At 48.9% G+C, this 23072-nt stretch overlaps 1 protein-coding gene across 1 annotated transcript in view; it reads left to right on the top strand.

The window, feature by feature from the left end:
• The window catches only part of ADCY5 (adenylate cyclase 5), a gene marked incomplete at its 5' end in the record, with an annotated part of 144622 nt that overhangs the window by 62247 nt on the left and 59303 nt on the right, over positions 1 to 23072 (top strand). Inside the window, one exon of the mRNA XM_008708247.2 lies at positions 21998 to 22147. Within this exon, the coding sequence (XP_008706469.2) occupies positions 21998 to 22147 (150 nt within the window). The remainder of the gene's footprint in view (positions 1 to 21997; positions 22148 to 23072) is intronic.

Here is a 23072-nt window from a genome sequence, read left to right as displayed (position 1 = left end):
GAGTGCGTATAGTATGCAGGTATAACCTCATCTGATCCTCATGACAACCCAACGCGGCGGGTGCAGTTAGAATCCCATTATACAGACAAAGAAAACAAGGCACAGCAAGGTTAAGCAACTTGTTCAAGGCCACACAGCTAGGAAGTGGCTAACCATCATGCAACACTATTCCTCCCCGCCACCGAGAAGGAAGAATCAGCTGTCTCTAGTTGCAAAGAAGGGTAGACACAAAGAGGACTGCAGACTGGAAATACTGAGACATGCTACAGACATTCAAGACTGGGAATACTGCTGCATTAGGGGCATGAGGACGAGGAGGGACTGGGAAAGAGCCTGTCTCATGGGGCCAGCCACACTGATTTGATTCCTTCAATATGTAGAGTTGGGAGTTGACCATAACCATCAGAAGAAACGTCTCCATCAAATACAAGAAAGTCCTACCCTGATTTTATAGGCACTGAAAGGTCAAGAGATGTGTCCTAAGGTTCCCCAGTGACTGCAGTAGAAATGGGATTGGACTCCAGCCCGGGCCCTGTGCTCCCTCAGGCTTGGTCCTGTGCTACTGGGGGGCTGCTGGCCAAGTTCCATGGCTCAGCGAGGGTCACTGATGCAAGCCGGACTAGCCCTGCAAGTGCCAGGCGACAGCTTTGTGTTCGTGTAGGTGGCTCGTGCTAGCACTTGAGGCACTCACAAGGACCTCTGTCCCAGCTCCCAGGGCCCTTCAGGGTAGGGGGGCATCTGTGAGGCGGGCAGCTGCTGTGAGACCTGCTGTGGGGTGGGGAGAATCTGTCTCTCTCTCAGCCCCCGCGCTCCCCGTCCTGTTGTGGTTCCTGGAGCAGCCCAGCTGAGACTCGTAGGCTCCAAGAGAGTTCCCCACCCCTCTGGGTGTCCGTCCAGTTAGCTGCATTAAGCAAGGAAGCCAGTGGGCATGGTTAATACCAAGTAGCAGAGAATTTCTAAATGCATTTGATAGTTTGGAATGCACTGGGTGATTTGTAGCAGACTTCCTCTCTTAATTATTTTGAGCTCATACTGAGGTCAAATTGGCCTGTGATCCTTGTGTACATATCTGCTGCCTCAAAATGGCCATGGTTAGGGTAAGCCAGTCATTCCTTGACGTGTTTGCCATTCTCTTCCTCACCAAATGCTTATCAAGTGCCTACCACGTGCCAGGCGCTGGGTGGGGTTCTGAGGCTCTGTGAGATGTGGTCTAGGCACCCAGAGAGCTATCTGGCCAACCCTGTGGTCATTTTCTGTGGATACTTCTCAGCGTGAAGGCCTTGACTGGCCAGGAGAGAACCTGTGGCCAAGTGCTGCAGCGCCCACGTTTCTGAGCACCTGCGCCCTCCCCTCTGCTGGTCAGGGCTCAGCTGCTCCAGGGTCCAAGGAGGCTTCGCCAGGCTCTGTTTCTGCTGTAGCTGTGGCCCTCCTTAGGAAAGGCCTGTTGATAAACCTTCAGGCTTGCAAAGCTGATTGATGAGGGGAGTGCTGGTTCGCTTCAAGTAGGGGACTACAAAGGCTGCACCTGCCCAGGCTTCCTGCCCGTGGTGGCTTCTTGGTGCAGCCCTCGATCCACAGCAGACCATAGGAATGGCTGATGCCAGCCGTGAGCCTGGCCGGGCTTTCCTGCCCTTGTTGCTGGTGTGGGGCAGGGCACCTGGGGGGTTTTCGTGGCTGGGTAGGGGCTGTTGCGTTCCTCTCCTCTCGAGCTGTCACGCTCTGTCATCCCAGGTGTGTCACGTGGCCCCGGGATGAGAGCATCTGGTATTGCTGGCTTGGGTTCTGCGCCAGTCTGCCTCGCTGAGGACTCAGGCTCTTTCCATTCCACCTCAGTCCTGGGAGGGACTCCGCTTCCTCCAGGTGGGGAGGAGAAAACACTCTCCAGGCTCCTGTGGTCTGGGTGCTCTCAGCATGGCCATGTCATTCGGGGGTTGAGATGCCGCCCCACAGGCCATCGTGATGTTTTCCCGGATCCCATGGCATTCCTGGGAAATGCCCACGTTCCGGGGTACAGAGCAGAGTGTGCTGAGTCTTTGAGGATCAGTGAGGAGGCGAGGGCTTGTCACAGTGGGGTTGGGGTGGGTGTAAGCACCTGGGACTAAGAGAGGTCAGCGTGGTAGCAGGGAACATGGGGATGAACTAAGGGAGAGACAAGGCTTTAAGCCGGCACAGGAAGTCACCTTCAGGAGAAGACAAAGGATCCTGGACACGCCCCTCGGCAGACGGACACTGGCCAGACGGGTTGAGGGCCCAAGGGTCTGTGTGGTGGGCTCATCAGAGGGTGGGGGGCGGCTATAAGGGACAGCCTACGGGGCCAGGCAAGGGCTGGGTTTCTCTTCAGTTTCCTCCACCAACTCAAATTATTTTGTGAAGAAAAGAAGGAATTTGAGTTGTAGAAGAGAAAGAGGAAAACAGGCCCAAGGATAAAAGGGGAATGTGGGCGGTTCTAGTCCTACTCTAGACCTCAGAGACTTCGCTGCCCCAACCCCTGCAAAATCCTGCACTGTGCCCACAGTTCAGTCTGAGCCCAAGGCCCAGCTACTCCTGAGGCGAGGTACTCAGACAACTCTCGCTTTCCTGCATACGCTGCATGGAAACGCTGAGGGCCCATCGGACAGGGAACATAAGGTTTTCAAAAGCCGGTGCTGGCCCAGGCCTGGCGGTTAGCCGAGAGCCTGCCGAGAAGCTTGAGTCTTTGTTCATTCCTGAGTTAGAGGCTTTCCAAATGCCTCCCAGCTCCCTGCTTTTAGGTAAAGGACATGTGGACTCTCTAGGGAAGGGCTACTGTCCCCAGGCAAGAGCCTGAAGAGCCTCTGGACGGAGGAGAGGAGCCCCTTCTCTAGCAGGGGTGGTCCCTATCTTTGGGGGCCTCTTCCCCTTATGGGTGGAGCCCCTGAGGTGCTGCCCAAGAGGCATGGGAGCAGCAGCCTTGCCCCCAGGCCTTGCCCATCCTCTGAGCCTGGGCTGCAGGTGCACAATGCCGTGGGGCCTCCGGCCGGAACCCTCACAGGTCTGGTCATGTGTCACCTTCCCTGGGAGATGCTCTGGGACAAGCACCGAGCACTGTTCCTGGTGCTTTAAGGCACTTGACAAGTACAGGTGATGTCTGTCCCCTCCCTACTCCCCTCAGGCACTGCGGATGGATTGGTTGGGTCCTCGGTTTCTTGACTTCACTATATCTAAACCCAGATAGGCAGTGGAAGATCATTGCTTTTTGGACATTTTATACGATTGCCCTATTTAGTTTATCAACATCCCTGAGAAGTAGATAGTACATCCTTGTTTTATAGAAGAATCTCGGCCTGACTAGGGGATGTTACTCAGTGAACACCGCTCGCCTAATAAGTAAGCTGAGACCTGAACCCAGGTCTTCGGACACCAGATCCCACGTACTTTCCCCATACCGTGCTTCACGTCCTTGAGATAACCCAGAGCCTGCTCCTTCTCTCCTCTGGGCCTCTGTTTCCCAGCTTGCCGAGTGCAGCCACTGTACCTCCTTCCGCCCCTGAGAACCCAGCCGCTCTGTCTGCTTTGTCTCTGCACTGGCGTCTGGGCTCGGGCCCAGCTCTTGTCAGGACCACTACCTCAGAAACCGTCCACTGTTTTTCAAGTGGCCTTCCCGTGTTCACACTTCCAACCCCATCCTGCCTTCTTTCATCTTACGTGCTCTGCATGTCATGCCTTCTCGCTTCTGCACTGGAGCAAGTATTAAGAGAGGAGGAGGAAGGATGGGCTCAGGCTGCCATTGGATGCTCAGATCTAGAAATCTCTGCTGTTTGCAGTTCCGTTAGGCAGGGTAAAGGCTAAGCTGTGTAACGCAGAGACGCCAAGATACAGTGGCTTTTTTTTTTTTTTAAAGATTTTATTTATTTATTTGAGAGAGACAGTACAAGCTGCAGAGAGAGGCAGAGGGAGAGGGAGAAGCAGACTCCCTGCTGAACAGGGAGCCCAAGAGGAGCTCAATCCCAGGACCCTGGGATCATGACCTGAGCCGAAGGCAGACGCCTAACTGACTGAGCCACCCAGGCGCCCCACATACAGTGGCTTTAAGGAGATGAGTTTCTTTCTTTCTCAGGTAATAGAGTTGAAGTGACATGGTTCAGTTCCGTGGGGTTGTTCTGCCACCTACAAGGACATTATCTCCACTGTGTGGAGGAGGATGGAGCTTGCCCATGTTCCGGTCCAGAAGAAAGTGCAAAAAGGTGTTGGTCCAGGGCCGATGATGGAGAGTCTTACACGTTGCTTCCACTCACATCCCTTTGACCTGAGCGTCATCATATGGCTGCAAGGATGGCAGCTGCGTGCCCAGCTACTATGTGTTATTTTGAAGAAGGGGAGAATGAATTTAGGTAGACCATGAACAGTCTTTGCCATAGCCTTTAAAAAAATGGATTTTTAAAATAAGAAAGGTTAATGTCAGTGATCTACTCTAAAGGGATGTGGTAAGAGGCGGTGGTGTGATAATCTAGAGCTCACCAGGTGGACCTCAAGCTGAGAGTATGTTTCTGGACAGTAAGGGTGGGGAGGGCAGTCTGCAAATGAATGTCTGCCACACTCTTCCTACAGGGAGCTTTTTATAGGCATGCATCAGTAGTGGCTGAGTTTAATGGCTCACCCCTCGGCAGCCAGGATAAGTTTCCCTTGGCCCTGGGGAGGACTTACCTCTAGCTCCTCATACCTCATGGCCTCAATGTCAGCCCTAGTCGCCCTTCCTGCCCCTCGTTAGCAGGATGGCTGGGAGTGAGCAGTGACTGGACCAGGGCCAACTCTTGGTTTTCTCTCTGGTACGCTGAGTCACACCACAGAGAAGGCTCCCAAGATGTCAGGGCCCTTGGGAAGCAGCTGGGACCCATGGGGTCACGTTCTCCTGTTTTACATAAGACGAAACTTCCTGGGCCCCAGAGGACTTGCTGAGGTAGCCGAGCCAGGGAGGAGAAGGGCTGGGCCTGAGGTAATCCAGGTCCTTTGCTGTTCACCCAGCCTCGCCACGAGCGCCATTTCCCTCAGGGGCTCGGCCTCCGGGGATTTCTCAGTGACAGACCCACGGTCAGCCAGCCAGGAAGGGACTCCCCAACACTACACCCAGATCCAGTTCCCAGCCCACCTGAGCTTGCACCCCACTCACAGGGACACACAGATTTGTCTCACAGCTCATCACCCTGCTGGAAGCCCCGTCCAGGCCCTTAGTGGCGTGGCAGTTAGTGCTATATTTGTCCCTCTTCTGCTGTGTCATCCGCGTTTCGCTTAATTCTGACTCAGGCCTTGGCAGCCTTGTGGATGGGGGTCCTGTGCCCCCTCTCCTGCCTTGGGTGTATGCTCAGTGTCCGAGGCAAAGACTGCTGGGGGTCTGGACTGTCTTCTCATGTGAGCTGCAATATTCAAGGCCTTGAAAGTGCCCAGCAGCCCTCAACTTCCTTTTCATCCATTTATTCATTTAGCAAGCATTTGTGAGTGCCTGCTGTGTGTCCGCTCGTCCTGGAGGAGGAGGACGACGTGCTAGCAAGCCGAAGGAGGCATGGCCAGCCCCACGGGGCTTTTGTCCAGCTCTCGCCGCTCCAGCTACTCACGGCATGGCCAGCCCAGCTCTGGGGCTTTACGTGGGTAGAGTGTTTGCACCAGGATTTTATTAGCACCGGTATTCGTGACCTTCGCTCCATTTTAGAGATGAGGGCTTTGAGATTCCAGTAGGTGCTGTGACTTGCCCAAAGCCACAAGGCCAGCCCGCGGGTCCCTTGATTTCCAGCACAGGGCTCCTTCCGTTGTCTCTCCCTGCCTTTCTCTGTAGGCAGTCTGTGGGGGAGCCTCCGGAGTCCCCGAATCTCTGCTGAGGCCCCTGATAGAGCTGGGCAGGCGTGCCCTGTCCTGAGCAGCGCCAGGGCTCCCCTCAGCCCTGGGTTGTGCATGGGGTGCCTGGGCCTTCCACACAGACAGACACAGCCCCATAGCGTGTTCCGCTACCAAGTCAAGGTTAGGTAAGCAGGGTAATGGTAGTTTCACTTTCTCTTGAGCTTTTCTGTTTTCCTTCCAAATTCAGCAGACCTAAAATGGGCCCCGGAGGGAGGGCGGGCGGAGGTTGGTGGAGAGGCAGGAGGAGAGCTCGCACCTCACCTGTGCAGGGTGGAAAGCAGAACTCTGGGTTTGGTGGTGCTCTTTTCTCTCCCCCTGAATCCGATTCCAGCCTTTTGTCAGCCCCTTCCTTCCACCTACACAGCCTGGCATCATCCTCATCTGTCACCACGGCTCACCTGGAACAATGAAAGCCTGTCTGACTTTCCTGGAAGGGGGAGGAGGAAGCTGGGGGGGAGCTGGGGAGGGGGGCGCTGGATAATTGTTCTCCAAGATGAGATTTTTTGGAGGAAGAAATCTAATTTGCACTGGATTATAAATAAACTGCTAGCCCATCGAACTTCCTGCCAGGCCACAAAGCAAACTCTTCCTTACCCCAGAGATGAGAGAACTGCATGGGGAGCAGTTCATTCGTGAGCGGACCCACCACCCAGCTTCTCTAGAAAGGCTTTCCAAGGCACTCCTGCCAGACCAGTCTCTCTGTCACCCCTGTTCCCTCCACCCCAACTTGCGTCCTTGGTTTGGTTCGGGTGGGAATGTATCTGCATTTGTACATGTGATCCCCACCCCTTGGTGGGTGGGGAGGCCCTTGCCTGACACGGGTTCTGAGGCACCCCAGCTTCCTCTGGGATTCCCCATGGATCCTGCATGGGTCAGAAGGGAGACCCGTGTGGGACTTCCAGCTGTAAGCAGCTGTCTCTATGCTGCAGTGTTGAGCATTCCATTGCATCTCAGGAGAACTGGGAACAGAATATTTGAAGTCGGGGATTTCGTATCCTGCAAGTGGCACCTCCATTCGTGGTAATATGGTCAGGACAAGTGTCCCGCCGGAGCAGCCGGTGACTCAGGCTGTGGCTACTCCGTGAATTGTCCCAGGTGGCACAGACCTTGGCCTTCACCCATTGCCTCTCTAGTTTTATAGATACACAACATAATTTTTTTCTTTTTCTTTTTTTTCTTTCTTCTTCTTCTTCTTCTTCTTTTTTTTTTTTTTTTTGCGAATCCAGGATGAGAACTTAGCTTCCTAAGTCCCCAGTCCTTTTTCTACACTGCGCTGCTTCCGGACATTCACTCATTGCTCCTAGGCTGCCCCTTTAACCCATGGTTTTAAATCCATCTACTTTCCCAAAAGCCCCAAGTTACATGACGTGCTGGAGAAGTTGACGTGCTAGTTGGTCCCGCTGCTGTCTCAGTCTCTACCTGGGCTTCCATCCGAGACCTTCTTGTCCCTTGGGGTCTTATGGGTGAGCCTTAGCCCCCACCCACCCCTTCCCTTTTCTCCTTTACATTTTATGCCCCAAAGCCAGACCGAGTGGCAGCTGTGGAGAGCACCATCCAAAGTGAGTTCTGAGCCCGGCAGATGAATGAATGTGAGCCTCAGGAAAATGACCCCCTAAAGGACAGGAAGGGAGGCCAGTCTCTCTGAGGCCCAAGGGTGGGGCTCTAGGTAGATTCACCGATTGCTCAGTTTTCCCAAACACCAGTTTGATATTCTGCAAATCAGCCCGCGATGATGGCGGGTTCCAGGTCCCTCTCGATTTGCTCCCCTTTGCTCTACAGCCAGCTGTGCTGTTCGACAGGAATATAATGAGAGCTGCACACGTAATTTTAATTTTTCCAGTAGCCAAAAAATTAAAAACGAAAAACAACAAAAAACACAGATGAAACTAATTTGAACAATATCTTTTTTTTTTCACCCAGTATATCCAGAATAGCCTATCAACATGTAATTAATATAAAACATTCTTTCAAACTCTGGTGTAAGTTTTACACTTACAGCACATCTCAGTTCAGACTCGCCACGTTTCAAGGGCTTGTGGCCCTCGTGGGTGGTGGCTGCCATCGTGGACAGCACTGCCCTGCTGTTTGATGGAGTGCTGTCCTTCGCTCTTTAGGACTCCGTCCCTCTGCCTTTGGATAAACCGTTCTCCTGCCTCTCCCTCCGCTCCATGCTGTATCCACCCAAGCTGTAACAACCCACGCTTTCTCCCAAGCTCCCTGAGAAAGAGTCACTTCACTACTGTCGCCCTCACGGCCCTTTATGACTTACGCCTTTGCAGTCTGGGCTCCTCTTCTACTACTCTCTCTCCGAGCTCACCTGTGGATTCTTCCTTATCTCGGATTTCTCCTTATCTCTTCAGCCTCTCCCACAGCGCCTGACTGTGGGCTCTCCAGTTCTTGCTTGAATCTCTTCCTTCCATTTAGCTTTATGACACTCTTACTCATTGTGCCCACCCTGAAACCAGTGCCTCCCTGGACTTCCCTGTAGGGATTAAGAACCCAAACCCCTTCCCTTCCCCCTGGAGACTCACCCCTCTGAGATGCTTGCTTGGGACATCCTGAACTCTGTTCCCCTTTCCCTTCGCAGGGCACCTAGCCTCCTCGGGCTCTGGTCCTTCTCATCTGTGCCATCTGCCCAGCTCTCTGTTCGGCCTCTTTACTTCTAGCACCTTCCTCCTTGCCGCTTCCTTCCCAGCTGTGAAATTAATATTCCCAAAGTGCAGCTCTGATCACATTTTCCTACTGAAAGGCTGCAGCATTAGAAGTTGTAATAACAGGGGAATAGGCTTATATTATAATGTTAAGTGAAAAAAGCAGGATATTAAATTATAAACAGTAAGATCACAGCTTCATGAAAACAAAAAACCGTAAGGAGATTAAAAAAGAAAGAAGGAGGAATGAACCAGTTAACACTGGTTGTGTTGGGCAGTGAGTTGAAATTTTCTTTATTGAATGCACATATTAGAAATTGAAAATTTAGCGTACTTTTTAGTTTTGGAAATGCAGCCACCAAGAGTTTTAATGCTTCCTGGGTCATGTGCCACCTCCTTACCCAGACATGGATATCTCTCGCGATGTAGCTGTGAACCCCACCTCCCTTCTGGCCACCTCCCCTTGCTTGTTCTGTTCCAGTCAGCATTACTTCCTGGGGTTCCCTTGCACCCTTTGAAGTCCCTCCATCCCTTAATTCATGGGGTTTCTGCCACTTGGTTGCCTGGATCTTGCCCACACTGAGTTCCATGTCCAGAGCCCTCTCCATAATGCCTTCCTTGTTCCCACGGCCTTGAATGACTTGTTTATTTATTTATTTTTAAGATTTTATTTACTTAGAGTGCACACACAAGCAGGGGGACAGGCAGAGGCAGAGGGAGAAGCAGACTCCCCTCTGAGCAAAGAGCCCGATGCAGGGCTGGATCCCAGGACTCTGGGATCATGACCTGAGCCAAAGGCAGATGCTTAACCCACTGAGCCACCCAGGGGCCCATCAAATCTCTGAATCTCTTTCCCCATTTGGCTTATTCAGCCTGGTTTTGCAGGCCTTTGGATTCTCATCTTATCTCCTCTATGAGCCGAGAAGTTTCCGCAGCCGGCCCTGCTCACAGTAAAAGCATGTATTTTTTCCTTTTTAATATTAATTTATCGTTTTTTGTCTTTTAAGAGTAATACATATGGGGCGCCTGGGTGGCATAGCGGTTAAGCGTCTGCCTTAGGCTCAGGGCGTGATCCCGGCGTTCTGGGATCGAGCCCCACATCAGGCTCCTCTGCTATGAGCCTGCTTCTTCCTCTCCCACTCCCCCTGCTTGTGTTCCCTCTCTCGCTGGCTGTCTCTATCTCTGTCGAATAAATAAATAAAATCTTTAAAAAAAAAAAAAGAGTAATACATAAAATAGAAAAGTTGGAAAGTGTCCAGTAGTCTAAAGAAAAATGTCTGAAAAAATACCTGCAATGCCCTGCCGCCTAGAGACTTCTACCACTGTTGACACTCACGTATTTTTAGACTGGGATCATGTTGAGTTATGCAACTCTGTATTCTCTTTCTCCCCCACTTGACATTAGATTTTGAAAATTTCCTCACATTATTAAATCCTCTTCAAATAAAACATTGTAGAGGCCTTGACATATTTCAGGGGACTGCAGCTCCATAATTTTCCTAACTCTTCTCCAGGTCAACATTTCTGTTCCTCATGTTAAATTTTCGCATCATCCTTGCATATAAAGCCTTGTCCAGGCCAGTGGATTTCTGCATAGCAGAGATTCTGGGGAAGGGGCTGACTTGTGGGTCAAAGACGACAAACATGTTATTTTTTAACTGAGGTACAGTTGACACGGAATGTGACATTAGTTTCAGACGTACAACATAGTGATTGGACAACTCGATCCTGTGCTGTGCTCACCACAAGTGTAGCTACCATCTGTCACCGCGTCATTATAATACGATTGACTGTACCGCCCATGCTGTACCTTTCATCCGTGTGACTTATTCATTCTGTAACTGGAAGCCCATACCTCCCACTTCCCTGCACCCATTTTGCCCATCCTCCACCCCCCCCCCCGCCCCGCCGAACTCCTGGCAGCCATCCGTTTGTTCTTTGTATTTATGGTTCTGTGTATGCATTTTTTGTTTATTCATTTGGTTTTTAGATTCTGCATATAAGTGAGATCATATGGTATTTGCCCTTCTCTGACTTATTTCACTTAGCATGATACTCTCTAGATCCATCCATGTTGTTACAAATGGCAAGGTTTCATTCTTTTTATGGCTGAGTAATATTCCATTGTGAAAATATACCACATCTTTTTTCATTCATCTTCATTCATCTGTCCATGGACACCCGGGCTGCTTGCACATCTTGGCTTTGGTGAAAAATGCTGTAATAAACATAGGGGCACGTATGTCTTGTCGAATTAGTGTTTTCGTTTTCTTTGGGTAAATGCTCAGTAGTGGAATCACTGGATCATATAGCATTTCTATTTTTAATTTTTTCAGGAAGCGCCATACTGTTTTCTGTAGTGGCTGCACCAATTTATATTCTCACCAACAGTGTTTGAGGGGAGAGGATGGACATTTTTAAGGCTCTTCATCCATATTCCCAAATTGGTTTCCAGAACGGTGGTACCAATTCTCATCCCCACTGATGGATGGAAGGTGTCTGTTCTCTTGCATTCTTGCTAATATCATTACCATGAAAAAAAGCGTTGCTAGTTTAATAGGCAAATATTGTTTTCGTTTGTATTTCTCATTTGCTAGTGAGGCTTCATATTTTTGTAATGTCATGTATTTGTCAGTCATTCGGAGTTTTATTTCTTCAAATAGTTTGCTCACCTACATTACTGATTTTTCTGTTAAGTTCTACTTATTTCTTGTTTATTTAGAAAACACTTCATATTAAGACTGTTGTCTCCACTACCATATTTTTTGCAAACCGAGTGTCTGTGAAACTAACTTGGAGTTGAATAATGCAAAGCCTGTGGCACGCGTGTCCTCTCAGCTCTTCTGTGCCTAGTGCCTGACTCTGTCACCAGACTTGCAGTCCTGGGGGCCAGGCGGCCAGGGCTGAGCTTTCCCAGACTCCCAGCACAAGGCTCCGCGATGGGTGCTCAGTCAGTGTTTATTGAGTGCATTAAGAGGATATCCTGCTCAAGAGAGTACTATTTCGTGAAAGCTGTTGTTTCTCTTTCTAATGAGTATACAAGGTCTGCTGTCTTCCTAGGAATACATAACCAAAGATGACGTATATAAAGTGAACGGTGTGACCATCTCTCTCTAAAGGCACAGCTATTCTGAGTTACAGAACACACTATCTCACTTGTTATTGTCACTATTTGCCTTAAAATTTAAGGAAATCCAAACCACAGTGAGATACCGTCTTGCTCCCACTAGGATGGCCTTAATCAAAAAGTTGTACAAAAACAAGTGTCGGGGAGGATGTGAGGAACCAGAACCCCCATGTACTTCTGGTTGGAGTAGAAAATGGCACAGCCACTTTGGAACAAGTTGGACAGTTCCTCAAAATGTTTCTTGTAGACTTACCATGTGACCCAGCATCTTAGTCCATTCGGGCCGCCATAACAAAATACCAAGAGCTGAGTGGCATAGACAACAAACATTTATTTCTCACAGTTCTGGATGCTGGCAAGTCCAAAGTTCAAGGAACCAATAGATTCAGTGTCTGCTGAGAACCCACTGCCTGGCTCATAGATGCTATCTTCTCCGTGTGTCCTCACAGGGTGGAAGGGGCGCTAGAGAGAGCGCTCTGAGATCTTTCTTTTTTTCTTTTTTTTTTAAGATTTTATTTATTTATTCGAGAGAGAGAGCACGAGCAGGAGGAGGGGCCAAGGGAGAGGGAAAAGCAGACTCCCTGCTGAGCAGGAAGCCCAACGTGGGGCTCCATCCCAGGACTCTGAGATCATGGTCTGAGCTGAAGGCAGACGCTTAACCAACTGAGCCACTCCGGGGTCCCTGAACTCTCTTTTATAAGTGCACGAATCCTGTTCACCAATCCCACCCTCATGACCTAATTAGCTCCCTAAAGCCCCACCTCCTAATGCCATTTCATTTGAGGTGAGGATTTTCGCATATGCATTTGGGGCCGAGGGACACAAACATTCAGTCCAGACCATCTAGCAATTCCACTGCTAGGTGTATATACCCAAGAGAACTGAGAACGTAGGTCTGCGCAAGATCTCGCACATGAATGCTCATAGCACCACAACCCAAATGCCCGTAAATGAGGGATAAAGAAACAAAATGTGGTGTACCCATTCCGTGCGGTATCATGTGGCCATAAAAGAATGTAGAACCGATACGCGCCACAACAGAGATGGCTCTTGAAAGTATTATGCTACGTGAAAGTAGCTGAACAAGACGGTGACCTATTACATGCCTCTGTTTCTATGAAGTGTCCAGCACAGGCAAGTCCATCGAGACAGAAAGTGAATTAGGGGCTGACAGGAGCTGGGGGTCGGGGCGCAGGTGGGAAATAAGCAGTGATTAATGGGTATGGGGTTTCTTTTGGGGATGTTGAAATGCTCTGGAATTACATAGTGGTGATGGTAGCATAATTCTTGAGAATACGCTAAAAACTACTGAATTATGTACTTTAGAAGAGTGAGTTGTATGGCATAGAAATTATACCTCAATGAAAAAGTAATTAAGAGAAGCTGTACCAGAGAAAGGCCTCCCCCGAGGTACAGGGTGGGCCTTCGTCACCCACAGTGGCGGTTCCTTGGAGAGAGCGAGTTTTGGAGGCTGCGGCCGAGAGCAGGTCCCTAATCAGCACCATTTTATGTGACCAGGATCTATGAGGAAGGCCTGGGGCACCTAGGGCGAGAGTGAAAGAAAGTCGAGTGTTTCTTTATTAAATAGAATACAGCAAAAGTAGGCCTGAATTAGGTTGGGATAAATTACAGCTTCGTCCAGTACAGTAGGATGAGTTCTGCACTTGGAGTGAGAATCTGTGATCGAGCGCTTGCCGCTGTGCCGTGTCGCCGCAGACAGGGCTCCTGCCTCGAGCCTTGGTATCCTCGAAAGAGGGGTGATACCGCCCCGCTTGCTTATCTCGGAAGGACGGGAGGAGGAGGCAGTGAGACAGCACACAGGAAAGTGTTTTAAAGCTGTAAATTGATGCACCCAATCGTTCCTAGATACTTGTCTCTCTTTACATTTTAGTCTCTTTTGTCTTTCCTAAAAATGTATTAAGCAGATGCTAATTATTGATTGGTTAATATTTCATGCCCTGCGTGTAGTGACAGCGAAATTGTATTAAATAAACATTATACTTTTCAAATCATATTATAAATTGGTATTTTCCGGAGACAGTGGGTAACCCACATGGTTGGGGTAGGAGATGAGAAGGGGAATGTGGCCTGTAATGAGGCTTGGAGGGTCTTAGTGGCAGCTCAGAGACTGAGGCTTTACCCTACTGGTGATAGGGAGTCATGGCAGGCTTTTGAGCAGGTGTCACGATGTGGTATGGGGATCTCTGACATAGAGCCTTTCAGAGCAGGAGAGATTGACAAGCCCTGAGCAACAGGATCCTCGCTGGAATGGAGAAGAGAAGGTGCCTTCTGGGCAGGACCCCATGGGAATGAAGACAGCAGAGAGCCCGGTCTTGTTTGCCCAGAGCCATTGAGATAAACCATCTATCTCCGTGAAAGAGGCTCTCATCACGAAAGCCCCTAAGCAGAGATAATGCGGCTTTGATCACCAAAAAAGCATACAGCAGTCTTTATTCTTCATAAGGGACAAATTTTTAAGAGGCGTCACTATGATTTTTCAAAAAGTTAAAAATATGTAATATTTTTAAAAAGCCATTTAACACCTCATTGAGCACGGCACAGTATACAAGGAACCGAGCTGATGTGACTTCCAAGAGTATATAATTTAAGATTATCCTTCCCTGATTTATTGTATTTTGTATCATAATAGGATTCCGCTGAGGTCCCCGAGCTTCCCACCGTCACCGGGTAGAACAAATGAAATCTGGGGCAGGCGGAAGAGACTCCTGTCAGGCTCGTCAGCTCCTTTTATTTGGGACTCATTTGGTTGCTAGTTTTGTGTGTTTGCAAATAGAAAAAGGACTAGAACGGGAGGGGCTGCACCTGTCTTTAGGGCTTGGGTCCCAGGAGAGGACCTTTCTTGTCTTCCTAATACCCAGAGTAGTGGGGAGCTGGTCCTCAGCCCCCAGCAGCCCAGAGGGGGTCTGGACCCTTGTGGCCAGATGGGTGGATTTGGAAAATCAGATCCCAGCTTTGGCTTTTGCCCTTAATTGAGGGGATTTCAGACTTTGATGTGAAGAGAAAGCACTGTGGTCTGTTTGTGCAGGATCTGCAGAGGGTGGAGAAGAATCTGGAAGAAGGAGTAGGGTAGAGTGAGAGCTGGGTCACCCCCAGAGTCCTGGGGCCCTGCCAAAGGGGAGAGGGCTGTTAGAGCTGAGGGAGGGTGGGTTTGAAAAGGCTCCCTCGTAGGATTGTCAGGTAAAATATGGTTGCCCAGCTAAATTTCAATTTCAGAGAACAACAAATAATTTTGTAGTATAAATAGGTCCCAAATACTGCATGGGACATACTTACACTAAAAAAAAATTGTTATTTATCTGAAATTCACATGTAACTGAACATCTCACCCCCCTCCATCACCAAAGCTGGTTCCCTGGGGTATTCTGACTCCTTATCTCTGCCACTGTCACTGCCACCAAATACACCCTATGAATCACAGTGCAAGAGGCAAACTGACTCGTCCAGGAGAGAAGCCATGCCAGATAGCAAATTGTGAGAGGGTCTTCTCCAGCTCATTTCCTTCTATTCCAAACCTGTTCGTTCCTCCTCGCTCTTTGCCTTGCACCTTTCCCAGGAGTGGCAAGTAGCAAGCCTCCTGCAAAGTCAGAGGCAGTAATGTGTGCAGGGCCGAAGGCCCGCTGCTGGGATCGCTTTCAGCCTCCACGAGGAGGTGCTGCGCACGCCGAGCGCCGTAGCTTCACCCTGGGCCAAATCAAACCTGCAGCCTTTGGGCAGCGAGAGATCAGGTTTCCAAAAGTGCTGGGGTTTTAGAAACACCGCCACCACTGCCGCCAGAGTGGTAAATATTCATAGGCATCTCCCCTGGGTTTCTGGGCGGGGACTAGAATTCCAAACATTCCCCTCTAGCGGGGGTTTCTCCCGGTGTGGTCCTGAGACCACCTGGACCCAAACTGGCTGCTGGGCTTGTTTTAAAGCAGATGCTGAGGCGAATCCCAGGGCTGAGGTTCGCTGTCTTGTTGGGTCTCCGCAGTGCTCTCCCTGGTGTAGGCGTACATGTCCGTGCACACACACACACACACACACCTGTGCACACGTTCCGTGCGGTTAGATATGTCCCTGGAGGTCGATGCAAGGAAAACCTACAAACCCGTAACTAGGCCTTGTTGCCCTGCTGTTGTGAATGGTACCTGTTATTATTGACTAATTAAGTCTTTTACATAAGGACAAGGTTTATGCTTTTACTGTGTCTGCAAGGGGCTCAGTAATTGAAAATTGTTGTTAGTGGGGAAGAAAGCCAGTCAGCATTTGGACCCTTGTGCTCGAGGTGTGAGATCATTTTTAAGCTACAGACTCCTTCCTAGAAGAAGGCTTTAAGCAGAATTCCACCCGAATTTACTGATGCCTCCTCTCCATTCATCACATGATTTCCCAGGAGCCTTAGCATCTATGAGAACTGGGGACAGATTTCTGCTTTTTTGCGGAGTGGTGTGTGTGTGTGTAACAACCACATTCATGGCCTACTTGTTCACTCTCAGGTGAAATTTGCTGAAGCCACCCTTCCCAATGACCTGGCCCAAGATCCCCACCCCAGCACTGGGGAACTCTCACCCTGTTTTGTGTTTAGTGAATGAGAGAGAGGACCACGGAGACACACTAAGCTCGGCAAAGCCCTTTGGACCCCTATTGGGTTACTGGGCATCGTTTTACCTGGATTTGCACGTCTGTTGCTATTGGCCTTCTGGCTGCAGTAGGAGTCAGATTACAGCGGGAGAGGCCAGGAGGATTAGGACTGAGATGCTCCAGCGGCCAGGCGATAATTACCTCAGGGGTCATGTCCCGAAATAGACTCTGGCCCCTCTTTCTGGCCTCAGAGGAGAGGCTGCTCTCTGTCCTGCTGGCGTTCACATTCTCTCTTTTAGTCCCTCCCACATCTTACTGCCACTGGTTTTTTTAAAGTCCAATTTACAAGCAGTAGACTTCACCCTTTCTGGTATGCAGTTCTGTGGGCTTGACAGAAGCGTACAGATGTGTAACCACGAACACAGTCAAGCTATGGGACAGTGCTGTCACCCAGAAAGGTTTCCTCCCGCTGCCCTTGCAGCCAGCCTCTCCGTCTGGCCCCTGGTAATCATCGGGCTGTTTGCAGTCCCTGCAGTTTTACCTCCTCCAGAATGCCATGTAAATGTGATCGCGTGGCCGTTTGAGCGTGGCTTCCTTCACTCCGTGTCATGTATCTGAGACTCGTCCACGCTGTTGTGCGTTATCACTAGATCGCTCCATTTTATAGATGAATCATACCCCATAAACATTCCTGCACGGATTTTAGTGCAAACATAACTTTTCATTTCATTTGGGCAAATACCTAGGAGTGAGGTTGCTGGTCACATGGCAAGTACGTGTTTAACTTTATGAGAAATTGCCACACTGTTTTCGTAAGTGGCTCTACCATGTTTCATTTCTCATCCCAAGGTGTGAGAGTTCCAGTTGGCCCACCTTCCTGACAGTACCCGTGTTGGCAGTTCTTTTTTCTTTTCATTTTGTAATGTTATTTTAGCCTTTCTAATAGTGTTGAGTAGTATGTCATTGTTCTAAAAAAAATTTGCATTTCCCTAATGGCTAATGATTTTCAGCATCTTTCTATGTGCTTTTTTGTCATGTTTACATCTTTGATGAATTATCTATTCAGATCTTCTGCTCTTTTATTTTTTACTATTAAAAAAGGATTTTGTTTATCCATTTGAGAGAGAAAGAGGCAGAGAGAGCACAAGCAGGGGGAGGGGAACAGGCAGAGAGAAAGGGAGAAGCAGGCTCCCCTGCTGAGCTGGGAGCCCGACATGGGGCTCGATTCCAGAACCCTGGAGATCATGACCTGAGCCCAAGGCTAGATGCTTAACCATCTGAGCCACCCAGGCGCCCCTCTTTTGCTCCTTTAAAAAATGGGTTGTTTTCTTATTGTTGACTTTTGAGAGTTCTTTATGAATTCTGGGTACAAGTCTTTTTTATCAGATAGTGATTTACAATTTCTCCCATTCTGTGGCTTGTCTTTTCATTATCTTAACAGTGTTTTTGGAAGACAAATGTTCTTATTTTTTGTGATGTCAGATTTATCAATTTATCATTTCTTTTATGGATCATGATTTTGCTGTAGTGTATGAGAAATCTCTGCCTAACCTGAAGTCCTATGTTTTCGTATGAAAGTTTAACAGTTTCAGGTTTTGCATTTGGGCCTATGAAAAATTTTGAGTAAATTTTTGTGTATTTTGTGAGGTTTGAGTGGGTCATATGCATAGCCAATTTTTCTGGCACCATTTGTTGAAAAGATTGTCCTTTCTTTAGTTGTCTTTATATATTTGCAAAAAAATAAAAGTATGATCTATGATTTGCAGATATTTTCTCCCATTAAGTAGGTTGTCTTTTTACTTTCTTGGTGCCTTTTAAAGAGCAAAAGTCTAATTTTGGTGAAGTGTAATTTATCTCTCTTTTTTTTTAAGTCATTCGTGCTTTTGGTGTCATAACTAAGAAATCATTGCCTAATCCCAGGTCATGAAGATTTACTTTTATGTTTTCTTCTGAGTTTTATAGCTATAGCTCTTACATTGAAGTCTCTGATCCACTTTGCTTTAATTTTATATATGGTGTGAGGTAGGAGATCCAACTTCATTATTTTACATGTAGATATCATGTTATCCTAGCATCATTTCCTGAAAAGAATATTCTTCCCCCATTCAATTGTCTTGGTACCATTGTCAAATATCAACTAACCATAAATGGAAGGGTTTATTTCTGGACTCTCAACTTTATTCCATTGATCTGTATTTCTATCCTTATGCCAGTACTGCACTGTCTTAATTACTGTAGTTTATAGTAAGTCTTGAAATTGAGTAGTAGGAGTCTTCCAACTGGTTCATCTTTTTAAAAATAATTTTGGCTATTCTAGTTGTTTTGCTTTTCCATATAAATTATAGACTTAGCTTATTAATATCTTTTTAAAAATCCTGCTTGAATTTTGATTATGATTGTGTTGCCTCTGTACATCAATTTGGAGAGAATTGACATCTGAACAATATTGAGTTTTCCAAATATGTGAATATGGTATATCTCTCCATTTTTTCAGGTCTTTTTTTTTTCTCTTTCATCAGTGTTTTATAGTTTTCAGTGAACAGGTTTGTATGTTTTTTGTTAGGTTTCCACACAAATATTTCATAGCTTTGCTGATATTTAAATGGTACTTTAAAAAATTTCATGTCAGATTATTTATTGCTTACATATAGAAATACAGTTGCTTTTTATATATTGAACTAGTATCCTGTGATCTTGTATTCTTGCATGTCTAAACTTGCTTATTAATTCTGGTAGCTGTTTTGTAGAATTTGGGGGGTATTTTCTACATGTCACCTGCAAATAAAGGTGGTTTTATTTTTTCCTTTCCAACCTGTATGCCTTTTTTTCTTTTTCCTGTCTTATTGCATAGTCTAGAACCTCCACTACCATCTGAATAAAAGTGAGAAAGGGGTCAATCTTGCTTTGTTCCTGGTCTTAGCAGAAAATATTTAGTCTTTCACATCAGTATGATGTTAGCTGTAGGTTTTTGTGTATGCCATTGATCAGATTGGGGAGTATCCCTTCCATTCCTAATTTGTTGAGTTTTTCTTTTTTAATCTTGCCTTGATGTTGAATTTTTTCATATACTTTTATAGTAACTATTGGAACAACCATATGGTTTTTCTATTCAGTCTGTTAATATGGTGAATTACATTGATTTTTTCAAAGTTGAACAACCTTCCATCCTGGGATAAACCCCACTTGGCCAGGTTGCTTTATCATGGTATGTTATCCTATCTGAGGGTAGCTCCTCATCTTTTCCTTCCCAGTTTTTCCTGTTTTTAGTGGTCTGGCACCTTCCTCTCCTTTCAAATGATATCCCCTGACTAGAACATTCTCCAGCATTTCCTAAAGAGTGCTCCTTCAGCCTTCACCTCCTCATCTCATTCTTTCTCCTTACCTGTCTCTCAGTGGGCCCCAGTGGCTTCCTGGAGCCTTGTTGCATTGGTCACTCACATTGGTTAATACTGTAGGCCACTGTCTATTTCTTCCTGGACCTTATCCCCCTGGTCTTCAGGGGCTCTTTCTTCTGAGTCAGCTCTGCCTTGCCTGGCCTCCAGCCTCATGTAGGTCTTTGGGTTTCTGTGGCAGCCTCCTAACCTGTCTCCTACTTCCTACGCTGCTTTTTCCCCTGAGGAGTCTTCCCGAAGCTGTGTGGTCATCTTGCTGTTCTTTCCTTCAGTAGTCCTTCATGCTCCTATTGTATAAGGATTGTGCCAGGACTCCTCAGCCTGACATTCAGATGCCCCTTCAGTCTGGCTCTGGTCTGCCTTTCCAGCTCCATCTTCTCTCTGTGGACTTCCCCTCAGGATCATAAAGCCTGTGTCATTTATTCAAGGACCCCTAGTACCTCACAGACCTGAGCGTCATGGATACTCTTTCCAGGTATACCCTTCTCATGCCTGCCCGACTTGCCAACTATGCCCCCAACCCAAGGGCCAATGTGCCCTGGCCTGCCCAGGAGTTCTCCTCTTGACTCCCCATGATCTCCTCCTCTCTCTCTCTTGCTTGGTGTGAGGCTGTTTCTGCTTCCTATCACTGGTTCTCTGTCAGTCTTGACCACTTATCTCTTCACCTGGATTGTAAGCTTCGTAGAGCAGGGGTTTTCTTTCCTTGTGATGAGTAGGTTGTGTTTTTCTCTGCTGTGTTTTTATACGAAATGACAATTTTGAGGTGGATGGGGTTGGGGTGGGGTTTGGGGGAGTTATGAGTCATCATCAGAGTTGGTGGAGCTGGTAATCTCAGTTTGCCCCTTCCCTGAAGGCACACACAGGAAGCATCTGGAAGGTATCCAGGAGGGGCTCGAAGGGAGCTCACAGTGTCCTTCGGTTAGGAAACCAGAAGTTATTGTGCAACCAAGGAGAGAGCAGGACTTTGGGATGGGAAAGACAAAGTCTCTTTCTGTTCACGGGTTCTGTTCACAGTATACGATATGTCCAAGGAAACATGGCACCGCATCTAGCATGGAGCCCACATGGCCTTCAGGCCTAGGCTGACCGAGGACCCTGGGTGGGGGTCAGCATACCTCAGAGCTGGGGTGGGGAAGGCCTTCAGGGGGAATGCAGACCTGAGTGCAGGACAGGACTTCTAGGTTCCAGAGACAAAGAAGTCCCTGGAAGAAGCATGGACGGATGTCTGCCAGGTTGCTGCCAGGCACTGAAGTCCCAGAGGGCTCCAGGAGCTATAGCAGAAGGTGCCGGGGGCCAATCGGGGTTCCCTTCTGTCGTGGAGACTAAGAACTAAGTTTTTGGAGGGAGTGATGGAGGGAGGGACATCTTTGCGTGGCTTCTGTCCTGTGTGGCCTGAGGCAAGGGCAGGACCAGCATCAGTTTACCCAGATATCCCAGGAGCTGCATCTGCCAAGAAAAAGCTTGTCTCAATAGCACCTTTGCCGGGATCGGAAATGTGCTGTGTAAACTTGCTTTTGTGGGGTGTGTAGTGTTGTGTTCTGTTTTCCCTTAGCTTTTCAGTAAATACTCCTTTCCAAAGAATTCCAGCCTTGTCTCTGCGACCCAAGGGGTGGTAGTATTCTTCCACACACATCTCCGTCGGCACGGAGGAGGGCATGAGAGCGAGGCAGAGTGTGTCTGCTCACCAGCTGCTGTGCTGGACTTGTCAGGGGGCTTCAGCGCTGGTGCAGAGAAGGAATGGAAGCCCAGGACGAGGAGAGGGGACCCACTGTTGGCACTGACCCCTGCTGGCCAGGGGCCTTATCCTTCTCTCGGTCCCCAGAGGGCTCAGCACAGTGCTGGGTATCTCATGGGTAGCCAGCAACTGCTTCTTCTTTACAGTTGCTCCTGGGGGGAAAATCAGCTAGTATACAAGTAATCATCTCAGGTTTCTCTGAAAAAGGGCAGCCCTCTGTCCTATGCTGGACACTATCACACTTTCAAAAAATGAAATCCCGTGACCCTTATGGAACCTTCCTTGCACTGCCCCTGCCACCCCCATCGCGTACACAGCTCCCTCACAGCATCACCGGTAGGCCGAAACTTTCCATCTCTGGTGCTGTGGGCATGCACAGTATGATTATTCAGAGACTCGGTTCCTTGGGGCCACAACCTGTCACAGGCCAGGCCAGCTTTGGGCTTCGAGGAAGTCAGAGAGCCTGACCTAGTATGCTTGGCTATTCCCTGTGGCCAGCCGTGGGTGGGTGTCCTTGACATTGGTTTGCTTGCAGGTCGGTATGTGTGTGCTAATGTGGGGGCTGGGGCCTCCATGCTTTGGGGCTGGAGGGGCAAGGTTGGGGCTCCAGTAACTGGTGCCCACTCCGGGACTGAGCTCTGTGTCTTCATCTCTCCCTCTGCAGCTTGTCTCCAATGTCCTCATTTTCTCCTGCACCAACATTGTGGGTGTTTGCACCCACTACCCGGCTGAAGTCTCCCAGAGACAGGCCTTCCAGGAGACCCGGGAGTGCATCCAGGCACGGCTCCACTCACAACGGGAGAACCAGCAACAGGTGAGTGAGGCCCTCCTGCCCTTGCGTGGCTACAGGGAGCAGAGGCCCCAGACTCGCCTCAGGCCAGCTGCCCACCACCCCACCAACTGTGCTCCTTGTTGTCGTCCAGCCGCACCTCCCTGAACAGGGACCCAGCCAGGAGGGAATGTTTTTCCCTGGAGGGAGCCTAGCATTTCTGACTCTGTGGGCATACTCTATGGAGACTTTGGAGAAAGTTCTACCCCAGCGCTTGCCCATTGCCTCTTCAGTGTTCATCTGTGGGCTGCAAACAAGCCAAGCAGCCCAGATCCTGGGCACCAGAGAGGGCCTGCACCCTCCCCAGTGCTGATGAGTTGGAGTGGTGAGAGCTTCAACAGTCCCATCTGGGAGAGAGGAGAGAAGGAGGAGCTGTCAGCCTCTGGGACACCCTCACTAGGCACTTCCCTGTGCCGTGTTCCGGGGTTTGGTTGGTTCAGAGTAAGGATGATGGTCCTGTGTCACGCTGAACCTCGCTTTCGAGAATGTTTGGGCAGGAACATAAACCACTCACATGGGCCACAGACTTGGAGGGCTTCTCACAGCCCCTGTGTGCTCACTTGGGTGGGGGCAGGGCAAGGACTGAGGGCTGCGTCACGGTTCCCTCCTTGGCTGCCTGGCATCCTGTCTGGGGTTCAGGACCATTGTGCCCTCTCCTGCATGTGAACCAGATGAGGTCTGGGGACTCTGGTACACAATGGAGCTGAATGGCTCGCAGACAGGAGCCCCAGAGATGGGGCTGTGTGACGCCGGGGGAGAGTGTGGGCAAGCCAGCAGGATGACGGAGCCCCTACTGGACTCAGACTAGGCGTGGCTCTTAGAGATGAAATTACTCCAAAGCAGGTTCTCCAACAAACACAAGTGGAGTCCTGCTGCCTTTGAGCTTGGGGACAAGGGAGACAAAGGCCAA

Source organism: Ursus maritimus, unplaced genomic scaffold, assembly GCF_017311325.1.
Source record: "Ursus maritimus isolate PB19 unplaced genomic scaffold, ASM1731132v1 scaffold_4, whole genome shotgun sequence".
Classification (NCBI taxonomy): domain Eukaryota; kingdom Metazoa; phylum Chordata; class Mammalia; order Carnivora; family Ursidae; genus Ursus; species Ursus maritimus.
Note: the sequence above shows the minus strand (reverse complement) of the source record. Positions and strands in the feature narration are given on the sequence as shown.